The sequence below is a fragment of the Antedon mediterranea genome, chromosome 2 (genome assembly GCF_964355755.1).
Source record: "Antedon mediterranea chromosome 2, ecAntMedi1.1, whole genome shotgun sequence".
Taxonomy (NCBI): Eukaryota; Metazoa; Echinodermata; class Crinoidea; order Comatulida; family Antedonidae; genus Antedon; species Antedon mediterranea.
This window is the reverse complement of record NC_092671.1, coordinates 6,372,750-6,395,328: the sequence shown is the minus strand read 5'-3', so window position 1 is coordinate 6,395,328 and position 22,579 is coordinate 6,372,750. Positions and strand designations below refer to the sequence as shown.

At 32.1% G+C, this 22,579-nt stretch overlaps 1 protein-coding gene across 2 annotated transcripts; it reads left to right on the top strand.

The window, feature by feature from the left end:
- Nucleotides 1-897: 897 nt before the first annotated feature.
- On the top strand, nt 898-21,720 carry LOC140040188 (uncharacterized). 2 transcript variants are annotated; one of them, XM_072085933.1, is made up of 28 exons: nt 898-960; nt 1,370-1,891; nt 2,525-2,695; nt 3,841-3,914; nt 4,161-4,261; nt 4,654-4,769; nt 5,184-5,287; nt 5,745-5,870; nt 6,012-6,153; nt 6,371-6,499; nt 6,993-7,213; nt 7,627-7,705; nt 7,980-8,134; nt 8,443-8,896; nt 9,267-9,485; nt 9,894-10,140; nt 12,182-12,280; nt 12,718-12,765; nt 13,684-13,786; nt 13,958-14,128; nt 14,310-14,430; nt 15,171-15,327; nt 17,146-17,207; nt 17,558-17,646; nt 17,979-18,026; nt 18,225-18,329; nt 18,663-18,879; nt 19,003-21,720. In XM_072085933.1, the coding sequence occupies exons 2-28, from the start codon at nt 1,379-1,381 to the stop codon at nt 19,231-19,233; spliced, it is 4,302 nt and encodes a 1,433-aa protein (XP_071942034.1). In that variant the 5' UTR covers nt 898-960; nt 1,370-1,378; the 3' UTR covers nt 19,234-21,720. The 2 variants fall into 2 exon arrangements, with proteins under 2 accessions (XP_071942034.1, XP_071942036.1); XM_072085935.1 differs by lacking the exon at nt 12,718-12,765.
- Nucleotides 21,721-22,579: the final 859 nt, after the last annotated feature.

Below are 22,579 nucleotides of genomic sequence, written 5' to 3'. Positions count from 1 at the left end.
ATATATTAAATCTAGGATTAATGAATCAATGTGAATTATAGTTATTATTATTCCTTTGCGAAGAAATCTTTTATAGAATTCTGAAGGATTATTATAGTTGTGTATTATTGACTTAAATGCTATATTTGTAAAAGAGTATGGCCTAGTAGTAGGACTATTCTTGTATTGTGTAATAACCTTCATATTATGTTTGTAGTAAAACAAAAGAAAAAGAAAAAATGTTAATGTTTTGTTCTTATTTCTGCTATTTTATCAGTACTCCATGAAACTCCCACTTAAAAAAGATCTCTGAGAACAATATGTATGTACTATATAGATGTATCTCATCTGCTTTACAGACAATTGCTCAACAACAAATGCTCCTGCCTCCTCAATTTTTAATGGTTTTATGAATATTGCTTTTTTATTTTTTAAAAGTGTGCCAGATAACAATACCCATCAATTAAATAATATAATAAATACACAATAATACAGCTCTCGATCATGATCAGGGAGAGAGAGAGAGATGAAGTTATATTCTTTAAAGAGGGCGCTATTGTATTTACTCGTTTTCAGCAGCAGTACGAAAATGTTATTAAAATTTGTTTGTTATTTTTTTCCTAATTATTTTTCATCCTAATAAACCGATTCATGATATTTTGACAACATAGAAGATGAACTAGAAGGTATATTTTTCAAAACGTACTAAAATGGCTTCATTACGGTAAAAAGTGCGTTCAGAGAACAAATTTAAAACACGAACATTTATTTTTTGTTTTTGTAGGCCAGACTGTCAGGTTGTTTATTGGTTGTCATGGATTTTTCTCCCACATGAATGCACACGATGTCAGACTTGAGAATATCGGTGTCCTTGCTTTTAGGGCCTACCTAGCTAACAGGGGCCAAGCTTAAGCCTAATATGCTAGTAATAGGCGGCTTAATTCAAAAAGTGACACATGAAATGAAGTAAATATAAAGCAAGTAAGTACTTTCTATTCTAATAATATTAGGAATTTGAATCGGATAAAATAGCTTTTTCAAGAATAATACTAATAGAGGCCTACTAGACTAGTACTAGCAGCTAGTATAGTAGTAAGTAGCCCTAGCCTAGTAAGTAAACCTTTATTTTAAATGTTAAATTAATAATTATTATAATAGGTCTAGCCTCTTACCTAGAGTTAGCCTAGGCCTTTTATGGGAGGCCTTAGTAGAGAAATATTCACTTACAGCAAGCAACTGCCCAGTGTGAGTGAGAGTTAGAGATACGACCACTATGTTATGGCTCCGGCCCTCAATCAAAGTAAAAACCTTTTATTAAGAGTCTAGGTTCTGTAAATGGTAAGTGAATGGAAAGCCGAAACAAAATTGTTTTTATTTATTTATCTTAAAGGCTCAAGTCATGTCTACCAAGAGTTTAAGTGATACGGAAACTGTCCAGAAGCTGTCAAAATGTTCGAGCAGAGGCAGCTTAGGATCAAAGAACACCTTGTATGACCCTGGAGGAGCTTCAGGGAAATCAGGTGCACCATCGATGGGAAGTACTGGAAAAATTACCGAGTCAAAATCACTCAGCCGCTCTGATGAAAATCTAACTACGGACCAAGATACAAACTCGAGTACAATTGGTCTAAGCCCGGATGATAAAGTAAATGATGCCTGGCCTTCCCAAGAACATGATCAACCTTTAAGGTTATTGATTCTCTCGAGTAAGATTAAAAACTACTCATCCATAGCAAATGCAATACTTCCAAATGTTAAATTAGTGCAATATCGTTACGAGGGAACATCTTTGGATGCAATTATACATCAAGTGAGCCAGACGTTAGGGACCAAACGGGTGCACAGTGTAGCTTGTGCAGTTCATACAAAGCCAGGTGCTATTGTCATGTGCAGTAGTGGCGACCAAAAAGAGGTTTGTTTTGTACTCAGTGTTTTTCAGTTCATTTCTTCCAGAAATATATGGGGAATATGCCATGTACTAGTATGGTTTTCTTAAAGAACAGCCCACATGCTTGCATCAGCCAGCTCAAGACCTAAATAATATTATATAACACCTATATAAATTCCTTTCATTTGATTGGACGAATGTGGGTCACATGGCGTGCAATAGTACGCACTATTCAACGATCGTTAAATAGTACTTTTTGAAACATTTTTGTGTACGAAAAAAAAACGCCTAGATGTTATATAAAACAAATAATGAATGTTTTGTATTCGTGTAATGGTACAAATAATGGCACTTGGTGAATGATGAAAGGTTATATCAACTCGGCTTTGCCTCGTTGATATAACCTTTCATCATTCACCTCGTGCCATTATTTGTACCATTGCACTCATAAACATTCATTATTTGTATATTAATGGATATTCCCTGCGATGACTGGCAAACTGCGATATGGAAGCCTCTGTTACTATACATCTTTGTCTTCTGTGACTACTGCTTGTGCAGTCAAGTGTATCAATGTCTTTGGCATTAGTTTGTCTACAATATTATTCCTGTAGGTCTAGGCTTCACTCTTTATCTTTTGTTTTAATTATTTTTCAGGCTCTTTCAGTAACAAATCCATCGGAAAGTACAAAGCAATTTTTTACAAATCTTTCTACAAACTACATCGATGCTTCAATCAATAATAAACGAATAGACTTTGTAGCATGCCATGCTTTACAGACGCCAGATATTGCGCAACTTGCAGCTGAAATTGAGAAAATTGTATTGGTAAGTACAGTAAAGTAAACTGGAAACTAAGGAATTTCGAATTAGGGCTTTTATAGACCCACGGTAGCCAGCAGTGCGCCAGGCTGGGTACAAAATATACTTTGTAAGATGCATGATCAGTATTATGTATATTGCAGCTGAAAATAAAGAAAATACCCCTTTTTAATGTGTTTTATATCGTAACATCAAATTTCCAGCCATGTTTGTCAAAATGAATTGTATTGTTATACACTTTAAGGTTCAGGTCACCCTTGGCCAAACTTCTACTTCTATAGGGCACTATTTTTTAATTTTATTATTTTTTGTTTTATTACAAAACTCCAGTGTTTATTATAATAAGAGCTCTCAGAGGTTTCTACTCAATGTAAATGATACATACTAACACTTTAGACACTTTTGTGTGTCTATTTATTCACAGACAGTGTGAAAGTTTGGGGTATTACATAAAGCAATGTGTATTAACGTCGGTCTTAAAGGCCAGGTGCGGGCAAAACATTTATATTGATCATACATTCCAATAATTATCGATCTATGGGATTTTATTTGTGTTACACAAGCTTGTTGAAAATAAGCACTTTCATATCAGTGGGGGGATAGTTCAAATTACACAGTAAAATCTCTATTCTTTTGTACACAAATTTTGTAAATAGAGAGGCATTTTAAAAAGCTATGAAAAATAAACGGTGTGGTAAAAAATGTTATCAGATGACTAAATATAGGTAATATAACTTGAATATTACATTTCTGATATTTTTATTCAACTTCAGATTTTTATTTTCATGCTATAGCAAAAATTATCCACCGTATATCCACCATCTTTTTTCACCGTCTAGGGAGTCACCAGACATGTTATTGCATTAGGTTAACTACCTAATTACTGGTTTTTATGGAAGAATTTTGCCAAATTTTGTATTTGACCATATTAAGGGAAATTCATGTTTTTTCGTCTCGATTTCTGTTACAAATATTTGATTTATGTACAATTAACCAAATATTATATTTAAAATTCATGCCTGTACCTGAGCTTTACATCAGTTTTTGCATTTATTATTTTTTTACAATTTAATGAATAAAATGTTACATACTGTAAATGTATTTATTCAGCCCAGAGCCAATTAATCTAACAGTTTTCTCTATTTTCCTAGATGCCAGTTGGTATATCTCGTGAAATCCATGGCAATGACATTCATGTAAAGGCAGGCAATGAAACTGTTAAAAGGTAAGAAAATCTTGAATTAAATTGATTAAAAACATATCACAGTATGATGCAAAATCAACTTGTAATATCATATTTTATTTTAACACCTTAAGGCTGTTTATCTTCCTTATATTTCACTTTCAAGTTCATATACAATAGCACCTTTGTTCAATTTTTAATTGGGAGTATAGTAAACATAATCTATGTGAGAATGAAGTTGAAATATTGACTCCTTAGTCAATTTATAATGGTGTTATTTTTTTAAAGAAATGTTGGTGAGTTTTATTTTAAGACAGATAAACTGAAAAATTGGAGTTCTCAACCACAGACGCTAGCTGGATTTGAGAAAATTAGAACTGTAGGAAAAGGTAATTTAATATATACAGATTATTTATACCTTGTTGTGTGTCCTTTTGTGTTCCATCAGAAAGTGTAAAGAGTTGCACTTTTTAGCAATGTCCTATGGTCTGCATATCAATTGGATTAAGTCACAAGTTATAATCTTGATTCAAAACTTTTTCTTGATCGACATTGTTGCTAGTTTAAACTTATTTCTCATAGTTTAAATTTAGAATACAGACTACAAACAGTAACACAAATACTGTAAGTAATAGGTAATTCTCATCTCCATGCTAGATAAACAGCAGCTAGGTTTTAATAGTTTAAAAGTCCCTTTCAGAATTTATATTTCTTTAGGATAAATGATTTGATATATACATATTATTTCTCAGTTATAAGAGATTTGTTCTTTTTTTTACAGGAGCTTATGGAGCTGCAGTCCTATACCGCAAAAAAGATGATGACTCCTTAGTTATCTTAAAAGAAATAAACATGCATGATTTAACAGCAGTAGAGAGACAAATGGCCCTGAATGAGGTAAGAATCAGAATGCATCATGGTTTTTAAATGGCACTGAATCAGGTGAGAAACAGAATACATTATGGTTCTTAATGGCACTGAATGAGGTAAGAAACAGAGTGCTTCATGGTTCTTAAATGGCACTGAATGAGGTAAAAAACAGAAAGCATCATGGTTCTTAAATGGCACTGAATGAGGTAAGAAACAGAGTGCATCATGGTTCTTAAATGGCCCAGAATGAGGTAAGAAACAGAATGCATCATGGTTCTTAAATGGCCCAGAATGAGGTAAGAATCAGAATGCATCGTGGGTCATAAATGCTATGATAAGCGGAATGAGGTTATAGCAGATATCGCTGTTTGGAAGTACTGAAGTGGCTCTGACATGCAGTATAGCAAGTGATTTAATCCTCTATTTCAATTTGTTTTGCAGGTTAGAGTATTGAGTATGCTTGATCACCCTAATATCATCAGTTACTATGATTCATTTGAAGAAGATGGTACACTGATGATAGAGATGGAATATGCTGATGGTGGGTAAGTACAAACACAATACTGGATTAGTTATATCTATAAATAATTAGTTGATATCATGTGGCAAGACCTTAGACCTTGGCCATTGTTACAACATTATACTGTTAACTTCATGTACACTTTAAACTATTATAGGGGCTCCAGGCCAACAATACAGAAGTACACAATTTTTATCCTACTCTACATTACTGTATCCTTTGTGTAAGCAATTACGGGAATCAGGCTGGCAATAATTGCATGTCTCAGCCCTGTGCATGACATAATGTAGTGTAAATACACATACATTAAATGTGCGAAAATTTTGAACATTATGACTGAAAACGGCAGTTTACATTGGAGGTCAATATGACAACTCTATGACTGAAAATAAAAATTATGAAATACGAAACTCCTTTTGAATACCATAATTAAAATGTTCATAAAAAAATGTAGTAATTTAGATTATAAATGTATTTTCTAGAACATTATCTCAGTTTCTGAACAACCAGCAGAGAAAACGAGAACTTGAAGAAAGGGAGATTTTACTTATGTATCAACAAATGGTGACAGCCATCCGATACATTCATGATCACAATGTCTTGCACAGGTATGCTGCACAAAAAAATAACTTGAACCAGGGAATTACAGAATACTTGGGGTGGATGCAAAAATATTTCTACTTATGAAGAATAATTATTGAAATAAGATTGATCAAAATTTTATTTATTTTTACATTTTACGAACACAGGGATTTAAAAACCGCCAATATATTTCTAACCAAAGAAGGAATCATCAAGATGGGTGACTTTGGGATTGCAAAAGTGATGTCTTCCAATAACCGAGGAGCAAATACAGTTCTTGGAACACCTTACTACATCTCACCTGAAATTGTAAGGAAACCTTTAAAATAGTAATAACGATTTCTAAACCACACTTCGCCACCAAAGGTGCTCAATGCGCTTATAATGATTAATTATTATGATTAATGAAAAACTCAATTTGTTATTAATATGTTAGGTTTGTGGATACATAGTTCTGATATTGTATTGATATCAAATATATTTATATCTTCAATATATATTTGAAAATGTTCGTTACTTTTGATAGTGTGAAGGCAAACCATACAATGAAAAATCTGATATATGGGCTTTAGGTTGTATACTATATGAAATGGCATGTCTACAAAAGACATTTGAAGGAACCAACTTACCAGCACTTGTCAACAAAATAATGAAGGTAAAATATGGCACCCTTAAAAAAAAACAATGATTGAATGACTATTTTCTGTTAAATTTTTTTCATTTTGACCTTCAATTGATTATTAAAACTTTTTCTTGATTTTTCTTTAAATAAACTGGATTGCAGTGGATTCTGTATAGACCTACAATGCCATTATTTTCACAATGAACTATAATTCTTGTTTTACAATATATTTGAATTTTTTAGGTGTAATAGTAGAAATGTATACTACTGGTACGAGTAGCTTCCCAATTTCAGGATGGATAAACTCAAACTATTTAATAATTTATCATGCTTATAAACTAAGTCTCATTTGAGGCTTAGGGAGTGGAGTTGGAAAGAGTCGTGAATTACCACCCTGGCACTAGGTCAGGATTGAACCCTGGACCTTTGGATTGGAATGCAAGGACATTAACTACCAAGCTACAGCTCCACTCCACTTTAGATTATGCTGAAATTGTTACTGTACATCCATTCATTTAACATTCAGGGTCAGTTCACTCCAGTGAAGGGGAATTATAGCCAAGAATTCAAGACCTTAATACAAGACATGTTACAAAGGGAACCAGAATACAGACCGTCTGCTAATGAACTCATGTTGGCACGTCTACCAATCCTGCTAAGCCAGTTTGAAGACCCTTTGTCAGAGTTTGAGGATGATATGATGGCCACCACCGATAGCAATAACACCGGGCATAGGCCTAAAACACGGTAATTTGAATAGCGAATGCTTTTGTATTATTTAATATAGCTCTACAAGTAGTAATACCTCTGCACATATTATGTATACGTACAGTTTAATAGTTGAGTATAACGCTGTATAAAGTAACAAAAACATGTCTCTGAATATATACAAAATATATGTTTGCGCCTAAAAGCAACATCCAAAGGCAGGCAGAAAAATCTAACCTCAGTTCACGACGCTCCACGTGGCTATACACCAATCGATATGCATGTAGCCGCGTGTAAACAAAACAATGACTTTCGATTTTATTTTTGCCGACCCTGCTGCACCAGGTGTAAAAGCCCCTTTAATCTACTGTACTTGTGTGTTTTTATTATGAACTACAGTAGGTATTGCTATGATTATATTTTCATTTGTTTGTTTTTTTATTCTTTTCCAGGTCTGTTTTATATCATTTTGATATACTCACCCTGAGTATGTTTCCAGTGGATCTTCCATCTAGAATTAAAATTAAGCAGGTATAATCTATCACCTATTTTCAAGATTGGGGCATCACAACTTTTGGAATCTAAATCATTAATACTCCCAAAGCCTAAACATCTGTATTTCCAGAAATCGCAATATTCAATTTCCAAATTCTAGTTTTGGGGCTTACTGTATTTGTTATTGTAAAACATAACATATGCACAATTGAAATGTTATTTTAGTTTCTTCAATCTGGTCTTGATTTGGAATACTGTATAATTATTTATTTTATTATCATTATTTCTATTATTATTTTTTTGTTCACAGGTGGCGATTTGTTCCACTCATATGATTGTTGTGACGTGTGAAAGGTCAGTGTTTACTTGGGGTGAAAACAACAAAGGGCAACTGGGTCACGGAGACTTGAAATCTAGACAGTCACCCGAGGTTGTTGAATCTCTGAAAGGAAAATCTATCACAAAGTAAGTATTACTTACTAACGATACAGTACTGTATGTTAGTAAAACACTAAGAAAACGCCTTCAAGCCCAAAAAATGTATACCATATACCATACTATACGTTTCCCTTGTTCTCTCCTTGGGAGTGTACCAAAGGTTGGGTTCTACTTTATCAAATTCTGAACTTAATCTCTGAATTACAGTTAAAAAGTACTCCCATCAAATATGTTTATATATTTATTGGAAAATAAATCAACTTTTCCTTTACGCTTGTGAAATTCACATTATTCTTGATGTTTTTGTAAATGTTTTCTATTATTTTTATCTACAGGGCATGCTGTGGGGATGGATTTAGTGTGTTTGCCAGTGACAATGGCATCGTGATGACGTGTGGAGATGGCAGCAAAGGATGCCTTGCCCATGGTGACTGGAGTAATGCCTCCAGACCAAGACTCATTGAGGTTCTTCTAAGCATCGATGTCACCTCCATAGACTGTGGACCACATCATGTCGTGGCTGTCGGAGCTGATGGCGAGGTGTTCTCCTGGGGTGTTGGCAAGGATGGAAGGCTAGGCCTAGGAGATGAAGAAAACCACTGTGAACCGCAAGCTGTTGACCTGTCTGGAGAGTCGGTTTACATCCGTATGGTTAAATGTGGTAGGGATGGTACGATGTTCTTGTCAGACATGGGATCTCTCCTGGCCTGTGGAAACAATGAGTTTAACAAGTTGGGACTGAATAACAGGCAAGGCTTCCTCATGGCAATGAAAAATATTTTTACTAAAGTAAGTTCATAACTCTTCATATTTTTGGTTTTACATAACTCTGTCTACACTATCAAACTTTATGTGACAAAAAACAATGTGATGAGCCCATATATAGACATGTCGATATCATATCACTACCATATTTGCACATATCACACTTTTTTTGTAAAACTAGTTTGATAGTGTATACAGAGCTTAAGTGTATGTGATTCTTTTAGATTAACTTTTGTTATTGTTTTCCTTTTGATAACTTAAGAGGGATTCAAACCAGAGCAAGCAAAATTAAGCTTGTGCATGGTTATTATGATTTTATTTAGATTTTATTTTATAAAGAGTTTAAATACGAACAGTAGTCTAAAAAGTGATTATGATTTGATGTTTTATTCAGACGGAAGTTGACGGCCGTAAGGTACCAACTATTATCAAACCCTTGTCGACGTTCCGCGTCTTGGACATGATGCTAGGTCAACACCATAGTGCAGTTATCATTGAATCTGGCATTGTCTACACATTTGGAAAAAACAGTGATGGTCAACTTGGTACAGGGGATGTGAAATCACGGACAGCTCCAGCGCAAGTCAGGCAAATGGCTGATAAATCTGTTAAAGTAAAGAATTTATTTCAATTTAGAGAGGTTAAAAATCCTAGAACTAGATTTTTTCATTTGTTGGATGGTGTTTATGGTCTTTGCTGGTAAGCCATACAGGAGGGAATTACAACTGTCCAGCCGAGATGAAACAAATGCGTGGACAAGGATTTCAGTAATTAGGGAGATTATGACTCCTTTAAATTCCTAGTAGAATCTGAGAAAGAATAAAATAATTTAATCTAGTCCAGCCCCTTCAGCTGGCCTAAAATGTTTCCAAAATGTTAACATTCTTAAGCTGTCTACATTATCAAACTTTATGTGACAAAAAAATATGATGTGGCATATCACTACTATATTTGGGCACATCACACTTTTAAAAACTAGTTTGATAGTTTTACAAATCACAATCATAATGCTCTATTTTAGATGATAACCTGTAGTGAACACTTCACTGTGGCTGGCACAGATGACAATCATCTGTACATGTGGGGTAGAGGTTTCAAGATCTCGCCCCCTACCAGTGATGAGGGCACTAAAAGCAGTAACGATATGTCGATGACCACGCCTATAGGGGAAAAGCCACCAGTGCGTAGTCCTAGTGTTGAGTCTCTTTCGTCTATGTGTAGCAACCTTGATTTGAATGATGCAAATCATTCGTATTCGGACGGAAAAGGTTTGTCATTTTTCTTTTTTTTTTTATTAAGTCAAACCAAAATGATATACAGCAGTTATCCATGTTGATTTAGATTTTATATAACTTAATATTTGATTATAAGCTTTTATAAAAATTATAAATTTTAGGGTAAGGATAATAAAACAGTTTGAACCTCCATGTGTTTTTTCTTCCCTTTTTCTTTATTCAAAATGTTCGTTTTTACAAACTCTTGATTTTACAGTATTTATTAAAAAACCGATATCGGCAAGTAAAATAAAGGAAACAATCGAACAGAAGAACAAATAGTTAAAATATGTAAATGTAATATATGAATATTATAATATAATAATATCCAGAAATTTGAATATTGGTATATGTCAGTATTATGATATTTATTATAATATACAGTTTATAAAGCTTGTTCAATATATATATATTTTTATTTACTCTATTTATGCTCTATTGCGCATATTTCCATTCGATAATTAGAAGAGATTGATGATATGATGGCATTTTATGTATCAAATGGTATGTTATTTGAAAACTGATTTTCAAAGCTAAAGGCACATACAAATTACTGTTATTACTTATTAGCTGTGTAAAGATATCTTCTTTAATTTGTGATACTTGTGATAATGGTCATTAATGATAGAATCTTTAGGGCACTGGACGTTTAATTCTGACCTTGGGAAATGCAGTAGAACCCAGGGACACCTTCAAGACCAGTGTCCTCTGAATATTGGTTGGGCATAAATATTACCTCAATCATTTGTTCACAGAAAGTGTCCCCTAAATAAAGTCCATTATATATATTGTGTTAATATTTTTGCTTTTTAAAATAGCATCTACATTACCCCGACAAAGCTTTTCCCGGCAGTTTTACTTTACTGTTTTGATTTAGCTTTCTGCTTTAATATTTTATTTGTATCTCCATTAAGATCCAACCACTGATACCCACAGCATTGTCACTTTTTTAAGTAATTTCTCTTTGGATTTAAATAATACTGGACACACTTACACATAAATTGATTTCTAGACTCACACATTTGTATTTTTAAAATGTTATATATATTATTATATTGCTTTTTTAACAATTAAAATTAGCTTTATAATTTTTATTTAATAGATATCTAATTTTTGCTTTTAAAAGATATGTTTTATTGTACGCATTGTAATGAACAAATTTGATAATTTACACTCTTGACAAATGGGGAAAAAACAATTGCATAATAATATCAAGGATTGGCCAATGAACTATCAACTGATTTTTACTGTAGTTATTATTTACAAATGTGATAGAAAATTGCTGTTTATGAATCCTTTATAATTGATTGCCAAGGGAACTTGTTCAATGAAATTATGAACAGTATTTAAATTGTTGTTTTAGTATTAGCTTTTGTCAGTTGCTATTATTATTAAATGTGTTGTTTCCAGTATATAACATAAGTATCTGTTTTGAAGAAGAAAACAATGTCCTGTCTAGACAAAAATGTGTTTCGAGCCTTCCATATGAGAGTGGAAGTTGGTGGCCAGCCAGCCAGTTAGATAGATATATTTCTTGAAAAACTTTACAATTTAAGAGACAAATTAAACTTATCAAATAAAAACCATAGTTTAAAAGTAACTTTTTTTTTAATATTTCTATAGTGAAATGGTATTCTTTCTAAATTTGTATGAAGGCAAAATTAGTAGTTTTATCTATCTAGTAGTATGATATGAGGTATGATTAAATTATTCAATAGTGTACAGTAATGTGATGTTCAACTATGATAAATGCTAGAATTACCTTTAAAGCTCTGTGTACACTATCAAACTTTATGTGATGTGCCCATGTATATGGACATAATATCATATCACTACCATATTTAAGCATATCACTACCATATTTGGGCACATCACACTGTTTTTGCCGAACTAGTTTGATAGTGTAGACAGAGCTTAAGAAAAAAACGCAATGCAATTTGTGGTGGAATTAAACTAGATTTATGGATCACTAAACACTCAATTAACATGGAGTGAATTGATATTCTTATTGCAAATATAATTTTCTTTTTTATAGGTACAAAAAGTACGCCTGTAAGTCGTCAACGTCTTGTCAGTGGAGACAACCTGTTTGTTGATAAGGAGTCTTTACCAGTGACCGACAGAAGACCTTCGGGTACGTATATTTTTTTTTTATATGAATGATTTTATGTTTAGTTAAATGATTGATAATGCATATATGCAAATACACTACAATCATTTCTTAAGCTTTGTGTACACTATCAAACTTTATGTGACAAAAACATCACACTTTTTTGTCAAACTAGTTTGATAGTGTAGACAGAGCTTTAAGGGGATCCTCAAGTCTCAGTCCTAGGCTGTATAAATGTTGTAGGATGTTTGCATGTTATTCTCATAAATGTCTTCATTTCAAAATTAATTATTTTCCAGTTTAAAGTTTCTAAATATAACTATAGATTGTAGGCGTGAAAATCTTTTAAATTATTAAAACATCAAATTATCAATAGTACCTAAAACTACACAAAATCAATTTTTAAATAATAATAATAATACTCTGTTTAATTATTTATTATTATTAATTATTACTACAAGCATCCGTTGTTTGGTCAATGGATTCACCACGGAATAAGTTACGAAAGGGTAAGATTCACGATGCACAGTTTGTTTGGTATTGATGTTTAGTCGGTATCTGTTCTGGTTTATAATTTTGATGTGAGGCATTTTGTTTTAGGGAACTATGTTGAACTATGAACTATGTTGCACTAGAACAATAAAGTAATGAACATTTTCTCACAAACATTTAAATTTACTTTAATACTGTACCTCCTATTCAGATGTCCATCTCATTGTGAAAGTCATTGCACGCCTTTAATTCATCTACATTATGTGTGTTAAAGCGGTTATAATGTAATCTATTAAATTGTTAACTGTAAAAATGGTAGTGGAAATTTTAATATGCTAAATCACCACAAAAAATGCATTTTACAGGCACTGAGTATTTTCGGCACATGGTTTGACAGACAATTAGAAAGTCCATCACAACTTTTATAAACTTTCAATACAATGCGATAAATGTTCTATTGCAAAAGCTGTTATATTCTGGAGCTTTTCCAAAGCTAATATTTACTTTTTAATTTTTTTTTAATTCATTAAGTACAATGACCTGTTTCTGGAATGTTATTGAAATTATATGTTAGAAATCACTTTCAGCACATTTTGTCATGGATTAATTTGTTTGTTTAATATTGTCTATGCCTATCAACGGCAGTTGAGAATCCCACCTCTTGTTTTCTGTCTGTGATATTCTTTGGATTATAATGTTACTAATAGATCTTTCAAAGATTTATGTACTTTGTGAACTACTGTACAAGTATTGTATTCATGGAAGGTCAATAATTACATTTTAATGTATTTCATAAAAAAATAATTGTAAAATGTAGTTGATATTATCATTGTCAAATGACATTATAATTCATGATAATGTGCCAAATATTCCTCAAACCTTTATTAGCTCTTGATAATAAAATCAAATTTGTTCTTTATTATTGATTTCTGTAGGAAGCTCAGTTAGCAGAAAGACGGTAACCAGTGTTGGCAGCACCACTAGTGATGATAAACAAAATGATTCAAAGGTTATTTTACAACCAACACCAATCCTTATGTAAGTCTGTAGTCAATTTAATTTAGAATATTATACTGCCAGATACATTATTAATTGAAGGTAAATCAAATGGTTTTATAAGATTAGGTCCTATACAATCTGATAAATTACAAAAACATCTATGTAGTGGCCCACACTACTGTATGTTCATCTCATAATTCTGTACTCTAGGTTTGATTCCACTGGGTCACAAAGTGCTGAGACAGGCGAAAGTTTTCAAGTTGTGCTCAATAATGTATTAGGTCACGGCGATTGTCTACTGCTTCAAGTTGAGACAACAGCACCACCCCCACCACCCAGACGACGATCCCGCAAAAAGAAAAAAGGCATGACCAGGCGAACGTAAGTACATTTTATTTTCATCTCTACCAACTTGCTTATTTCCCCACTGGTTAGTTTTGGCTTGAATCTCAAAAACTTTCTATTCAAATTTTATTGTGCAGGTTTGCTGCTTTTTGATATACTTTCCTTTTATATTAAGCAATTTATTTTACCTGTTAATGTTTTTCGTTTTGCTGTGCAGTAGTGGACAGACTCTTATAGAACCAGGTGTAGAGAACTCTCAGTCTGAGAATGGAAGAAAATCATACACAGCAGATGACTACACAAGCTCTGAAACCTCTGAAGCGGATACATTGGGAACGGTTTGTCTTCTTTATTTCATTAATAGTTTTGTCCCACTGTACATAATAATTCTTTATTGCCAAGGAAAACATTCAACACAAGAAAGTTTATGGAGTAATTAAGTTGGCAGAAAAAAGAAATCAAATTCAAAGAACCAAAAATAAAGACGTGTAGCATGGTATATACTTGGATCTTGAGCAAACACCATACAATATATTTGTCAATGACTGCCAAGTGTCTTCAGAAGAAGATGGCTACAAAAACAATAACAGTGTTCCTCAAAAATAATAGGAACAACCGAGTCTAATTTTTTTTTTTTATGTATTTACATTGCTTATACACTTGCTCCAACAAGGAGGAGAGAGTGACCAAGCGGTTAAGACAGTGGAACCGTAATTACGTAGCCATAACATCGGCAGAGGTTCAAGGCTAACTCACTCCATGGTTCTGGTGGTAGAACGAGTCTTCTCGGATAAGGACTGTAAACCGTAGGTCCAGTGTACACATCTAGCTCGTGTACACATCTAGCTCGTGTGCACTTTAAAGAACCTAGTACATCTTTCGAGACGAGTAGGGGATTACCCTGCTGTACTATTACATCACAGCCACTGATCATAACTGGGCCCTCTGGGAGACCAGTCTTTGACTGAAGAGGTCGCCCAGTATAAATAAAATATTTCAATTCAATTCAAACCATTGCAATACTTGTCTGAATACTGTGTTTTCTTTCTTTTTTTTCCATTTGTGGAATTTTGTTTAGATTCCTACATGGCTAAAAAAAGAGATGAAAGAGACTATAGAGGTTGCTGATGATAACGATGCCGATGATAGTGATGATGAAAGCAATGCAATGGCATTATTACCCGATGCTAGTATGGCTAATATTAAAATAAACAAAGACATTGCAGCGCTCAAAGGTATGTACTAATAAATTTAAGTTAAAATTCTGTAAATGTAACTGGGGATATAACCTGCGTGTTTGCACTTTCTATATCAAAATATCATTTTTAATATTGTGTGTTCAAATTATAATAACTGAAATTTCCGCAATATATGAATCATTATATTATCAGAGAAGATTCTTCCCTGATTATATTCCTTTAAAATTGCAAAAATTATAAATATATTACATTGCCTATACGCACATTCTAATCTCATTCCCCTCTGTTCTGTGATGATAGTATCCTGGTTGTTTCCAATATTCTTCACGTTTTTCCAAGTCCTGGTTTTTTTTCAACCTTCCCCACTTTTTTTTCTAATTCTATTGTAGACGAAGTGTTCGCTAAAAGCTTGGGACTTTTTCCTGGCATTTATGTTTTTTTAATTTATCTTTTTCCTTTTCTCCATTGAGATCCTGTCACTCACACCCACGGCATTGTCATTTCTTCAGTAATTTGCCTTTGGATTTATATACTGTAATATAACATTGTAATCCATAATTGATGAGATCATAAATACTTAATCATGAACTATTGTTTAACTTATCTTTAATATATTAATACATTTTATTACAATTCATTTTTTCTATGTGTGTACTGTAATCAATTATTATAATTTCTTTCTATATTTAATCTTTTATTATGCATGCAGACCTTTGTGAACTACCCGATTTGAACCATCTTGATTCTAGTAATGGTAACTCCATTGTGTATATTGCATGTTGCTTCATTTACATGTTAATTAATAGGAAATAAAATCTGTATGTTATATTGTATGTTAGTTTTTGTATGGTAGAAGCGTAAAATGCTATCCACTGCATCCCATTATTTACATTATCATTATCATACAGGTGTTTGATACTTTTATTTCTAAAAATAGTAATCACGCAAATAAATTTGCATACCTGTAGTAGCGTTACATTTACATTTTCCTAATTTAGTAAACCACACAATATATTTGATATGTTATTTATGATTGCCTTATAGAAATCTATAAATAGTATATTAATTAAAAATTTAAAATACTAGAATAGTCAGCCTAATAACACAATAATATAACACACAATATCTTATTTAATATATTGTATGTGATATTATATGCAGGAGGCATTATATATTCAATATCTTCAATAAAAAATCATGCAATATACCATTTAAATAGAAAGCCTGTATTCATGGTTGATCCGAGATTCGTTCAGTCGATCAGTTTGAAATGTGGAAGGGAAATAGTTTGTTTTATTATTATTTTTTATAAATTATCTATTGCCACCAACTGCTGGATCTGCATTCATTGTCAAAATTCTCAATTTTCACTTTAATGTACTTTGCATTTGTAGAAGATTATTGTTTTCACATCACACAATTAGTTTGCTTCAAATCAGTTATATTATAAATGAAAAAAGAATAATAATTGAATGATTAGGTAAATGAAGAGGAACATAATATATGTTGAAAAATCAAGTTAGATGCAAAATGGCATGTGTTTGCTATCGTCAATAGTGTGTCAGTTTAGTAACAAATCCGCCAATCTTTTCACAGCAGCAAGATAAGACATCTGCACCAAAATTATTAAAGTTTTAATTTTCTCACAGCACTGACTCTGCATTAAAGAATCAATTACTTATAATTATTATACAAAACATAACATGGCATTGTCATTTTGTAAACTACCTGTAGAGGATAACGAATGATACCAAATTGTTCATTGCTTACATGTGAAGGTATAGCAACTATTTACTTGGTTGTTTTTTTATTGTTCATCCACTTGTAAATGTTTTTGTGCTTGTTTGTTTTAAGGTGTAAAGAAACCTAGAGGTTTGAAAGCTCTAGATGAAGACAATGATATCAACACTGGCGAGGTAAGAATCAATCAAAATATCTACAGCATATCAAGTTTGTGTCATTATGGCTTTTTCAAAATGCATATTCAAATTGTCACCTTCCAAATCCCTTACTGTGACAATTCTAGTCTCTTTACTATCTATTTGTTGCTTTCTATTACTTTGAAAAAGAAAAGAAAGCACAACAATTTGTTTAATTTAATTAACTCATCTGCCATGTATTTAATGATAGTATCTTGCATAGATTACAAAATTTGTATTTTGTAGTTAAGTATAGTGTATTTTCTTTAAAAAATGGCAAATGTGTAGTATAACATTGATTAAAAAGCGTTTTTATAAAGAATTCAATAATTTGATTTGTTTACTAGAAATCAGATGACTCAACTAATGCATCTAAGAAAAGCAACCAAGAGAGACCCAACAATACTGATGTCTCCCAACAATCTGACAATAATAGGTAATGTACTGCACATCAATGTACAACTTTATGAGTAGCCCCAACTCAAACAACAAGCAACAACATGGCTACAAACTGCTGTAACATCACAAAATATGCCCATGTCTTTTTCGAGTGATTGTGCCATGTGTACACTAGACCTCTATTTTTAAAATTGTTATCTGAGACACTATAGATCTGGTGTCAGGACAAGTTATCCAAGCCTTGAACCTTCTCCGATAGAATAGCTTAATAACTTACCTATATACTTGTACTAACTGTGTTTCCTTACTTAGCCATGGCCATCTCCTCATATATGGTATTGATTTTACCAATTTTTTTGATCATTTCAGTCAGCTGCCTGGACATAACCGTTTAACATTTGGACCCCAGAAATCAATGTGAGTGACCCATAAGATGATCTATTTTGTTTTGTCAGTTTTGGCGCAAAGTTCTTAGCTTCTGATTTGTTTTTCGTCTGTCTATTTGAAAAAACCCTCCTATTATGTTGCTATTTGTTGTGGTTTTAAAAGATAAAGAAATAGAATGAATGATTTGTTGTTCGTGTTTTTATGAAAATAAATTTTTTTCATTCTTAGACATCCTCCAAATAGAGGAACTCCTTACAAGCAGTCAAAGGTCCAAGTCCCTGGAGCACATCGACCAATGAGAATGAGGGCTGGTAGAGGCAGAGGACGAACAAGGTAAAGTATTTCTAAGTTGCCTAAATAGATAGGTATGGTTACCCGTGATGATGATTACATTTTCGAGTTAAATTATAAAAAGCAAATTGCTATGCTTTCACAATATTATCCTTTAACCTATTCCAATAATCTTTAAAAATTTGGATAGAAACCGGTATTATTTTACTTGTTACTTGTTGTCCCCACCTACAAAATGGAGAAAGAAATTAATTTTGGAAATTAGAACAATCTCTTAAGAAAATAACCATACCAAATTTGGGCACATCACACTATTTTTTGTCAATCTAGTTTGATAGTGTAGACAGAGCTTTTTGCACTTTTTTTATATTATAGCTCTTGGAGTATTGATGGCAAGATTCAGCCTATGAAAGAAAAAGAGTCTAATATGATAGAGGTGAAAAAAAACCAAGAAGAAGAAGCTAAGTTGAGGCTTGAGGTGCATAAGTTACAAGAAGAGAAAAAATATGCAGAAATAAAGCTTCAAGAATTTGAACAAGAATATGAAGCGCAGCGGAAAACATTGATAGAGGGCGCCAGTAATGCTGCTTTGGTAAGTTTATTTCCTTTTTGAATTGTTGTTGCAAACCCTTTTACATAAGACAAAACAAACAGATATATACAAACAAAAAGAGAATCAAAACAGGATCAACTAATACAATTTTGATTTAAATAGGCTCGTGAAAATGCTTTAAAAAATGAAATCGAACTGTTACGAGAAGAACTAAACAATCAGGTGAAGCAAATGAAGGATAATAATGCAATGGTCGTACACTTACAACAGGAACTCATTAAAATGCAATCGGAACAGATACGCATGAACGCACGTGATAAACGGGCAGAGAGTGTCATGAACATGCATACGAAATCTACATCCAACCAAAGTAAGGTTTGTGTGGTAAGTTAGCACCTGGCAAGTTGTAAGTGATTTACATATTCAGGTGCAACCTCCAATACCTATATTGAGAATCATATTCAGGAATTCACACTTGCTGTTCGGCTTGATTGATAAAGTTTTTGACTCTTATTAAACATCTACAATCATGTTTGTATCTAGTTATAGATATAAATGTTCTATAGCTATAGTTGAAACAACGTCGAGACATTCTCAACTATACTTTAATTCTTTTGGAAAACTGCAAACCTGACTTTTTTGCAGTCACCAGAAAAGGTTTTTTTAATTATTTCGTACTATGATAAAGATGCATAGTCAAGTTTATGGCAACTCTATATATTATATTTTATATATTTAAGTCCGTCCAATTTATAGTATGTAAATGTTTTGCATTATATTTTATAATTATTTTAATATTATATTCCGTCCGAAATTTTGCATTCCTATTATTAAAATAATCAAATTATGATATTTAATATTTATATTAAGAACTTTAGGCATAATGAAATCCGTCCAATTTATCTTAAATAAGATGTTTATAATTATTTTTATTACTAATTTTAATAATCATAAAGAACACAATGGTGCAAAATTATTCATTCATATTATTACAATAATCATCAAATTATGATATTTAATATTTATATTAAGAACTTTAGGCATAATTAAATCCGTCCAATTTATCTTACATGTAAAAGATGTTTCATATTTATTTGTATTACTAATTTTATAATAATAATAATAATCATAAAGCACACAACGTTGCATTTCTTTTTGATTTAAAAAGTAAATGTAGTATTATTAATTTTCTGCAAACTAAGCGCCCTCTACTGAGTAGTAATAATTGTAGTACTGTAATGATTATGTATTCCTTGAATCTCCGCCCAGGTCTATAAATGAGTTACCGGTTACATTAAGATACAACGTTGCGCTGATTACTAGCTGCATTATGGGAGTATGTTTCCATACGTGTTTGATAAAAAAAAATTACCGGGGTAATAATGTTCAGCGCTTAGAGGTTTCACAACATTAGACGCTATATAAATCCAGGATATTATTATTATTATAAATATTTTTGTATTTTATTGTTTATATCAGGATGAATATAATTATTTGATACTTTCACGCTTGACATATCAAAGGTTATTATTAGCATCTGAACACCTTACTTACTTAAGATAAGAAACCATATCCTAAACGGCAATGCAAATAGTTTAAATAAAATATGAACATGCAATAGTAGTATATATATATAGTAATATTAAAAGTTCAGTATCAAGTTAATATAGATTTTTTTGCGATTTATATAGATCGGTAAGAAAATTAATTTTATTATGCACTCGCATTAAATTTAATGTCCCAAATATAAACGAAATTTGGTCATTTTTCGAAAAATTCCCTGTACTATAGTAGCCTACAGGAATTTGTTCAAAAAATGGGCAAAATATCGTCCGAACCCCAAAAAACAGTTGCTACGGGCCTGTATACACACACCTGCAGGCAAAATGTACTATAATTACTACTAACTACTAATTACTAATTCCAATACCAAAATTAAAATTCATTTATTATGCATTAATATTGCCATATATGTGCATATGTTGCGTTATCATCATCTTATAGAGTCATAGAAACCAGTTTTGTGAACAAAAACAATTTTCCTGTACTATACTGCCCTGTCATGAAAGAACGACTCAACTGACACATTTTTCAAAAATCACTTTTTTAGCTTTTTGGGCTATTTTATTTTTTTTATTTTTATTTTTTTTTTTTATTCAATTTCCAGGTAACATACAAAAATCATAAACAAGGGAATGATACACCTTGTGGTATATTCAGATATTCAAAATTTTAACTAGAAATATGAAATTTAAAAATCAAAATACCACTCAATTACAAGTGTGTGTTACTATTGTCACCAAAGACTAACTCAACTACAAATGCCATGAAAGACTCACTCAATTGACATATTAACACCTATTATGTCATAGGAAACCCATTCAAGTGCACAACAATGGTGTTAATTGCTCAGCAAGCTGTGTAATGTTGTTGTTTTAAACATAAAATAATTTGGTACTGCCCTACGAATAATTGTCAATAATTATTTTATTCAATACTCACTTAAACTTGTTTAGTTATTATTTGAGTATTCATTTTATTTCTGGAATATTTAGAATTAAATACCCCGGAGAGACTATGTGAACACCGTAATGATATTATTACAGTATTATTGAATACTCTCCCTCTTAAATTAATACTTAAAACTAAAGTAAAAATACAAGAAACATGAAAAACAATATTTTAAACTTATTTTTAGTTACAAATCTATGTACACACTAAATATATACAGAAATGTGGGAAATGTGATTGCTAGCAATGTATATAGTCGTCTGTAGGCCTACAAAAACAATTCCAAAAATGAATTAATTATAATATAATTATCATGTCTTAAAAGGTGTCTTTATTCTGTATAACACATATTTATATATTTATGTCAAAAGTGGTTACCATAGCACAATTGACATGCGCAGAACCCATTATTCGTCTCTGCGCATGTTTATTATGCAATAGTAACCATTTATGTCAAAAGTGGTTACTATAGCACAATTGACATGCGCAGAACCCATTATTAACCTCTGCGCATGTTTATTACGCAATAGTAACCATTTATGTCAAAAAATAAAAGGGTCGAAAATCGGCCATTTTCCGCAAATTTCCATGTACTATAGTACAGGGATTTTTCAAGTACAGGGATTTTTCAAAAATTGGCAAATTTTCGACCTTTTTATTTTTCGATAAAACTGGTCACAATTGACATGCGCAGAACCCATTATATTAGTCGACTCTGCGCATGTTTATTATACTATAGTAACCATTTATGTCAAAACTGGTTACCATAGCACAATTGACATGCGCAGAACCCATTATTCGTCTTTGCGCATGTTTATTATGCAATAGTAACCATTTATGTCAAAACTGGGGTGGATTGCTATAAAACAGTCTTAACTGATGGTCTTAACTCCCCGATTAAAGCCGGCTTTATCAGATAGACGGTCTTGATAGACCATTGCTATAAAACAGTCTTAAATAAGACCACGTAAAGTAACAAATTGAGGGCGTACTTTGCGCGTAGAATACCAAATAAGGTAATGTTCGTCACGCTTGTTCAATTCACAAATCATAACAGTACGTACATTTATACACGAGAAAATCTATTCTAGGCCTATAAGAATAAAATCACCGTTATTATTTGATTTAACACTTAAAACTCGTTCAATTGGTTATCTTTGACGATAAATAATACGTAAAAGCAACAAAAAGAGAGGTTTAAGACTGTTTTAAGACTCCTTCGAGTAGG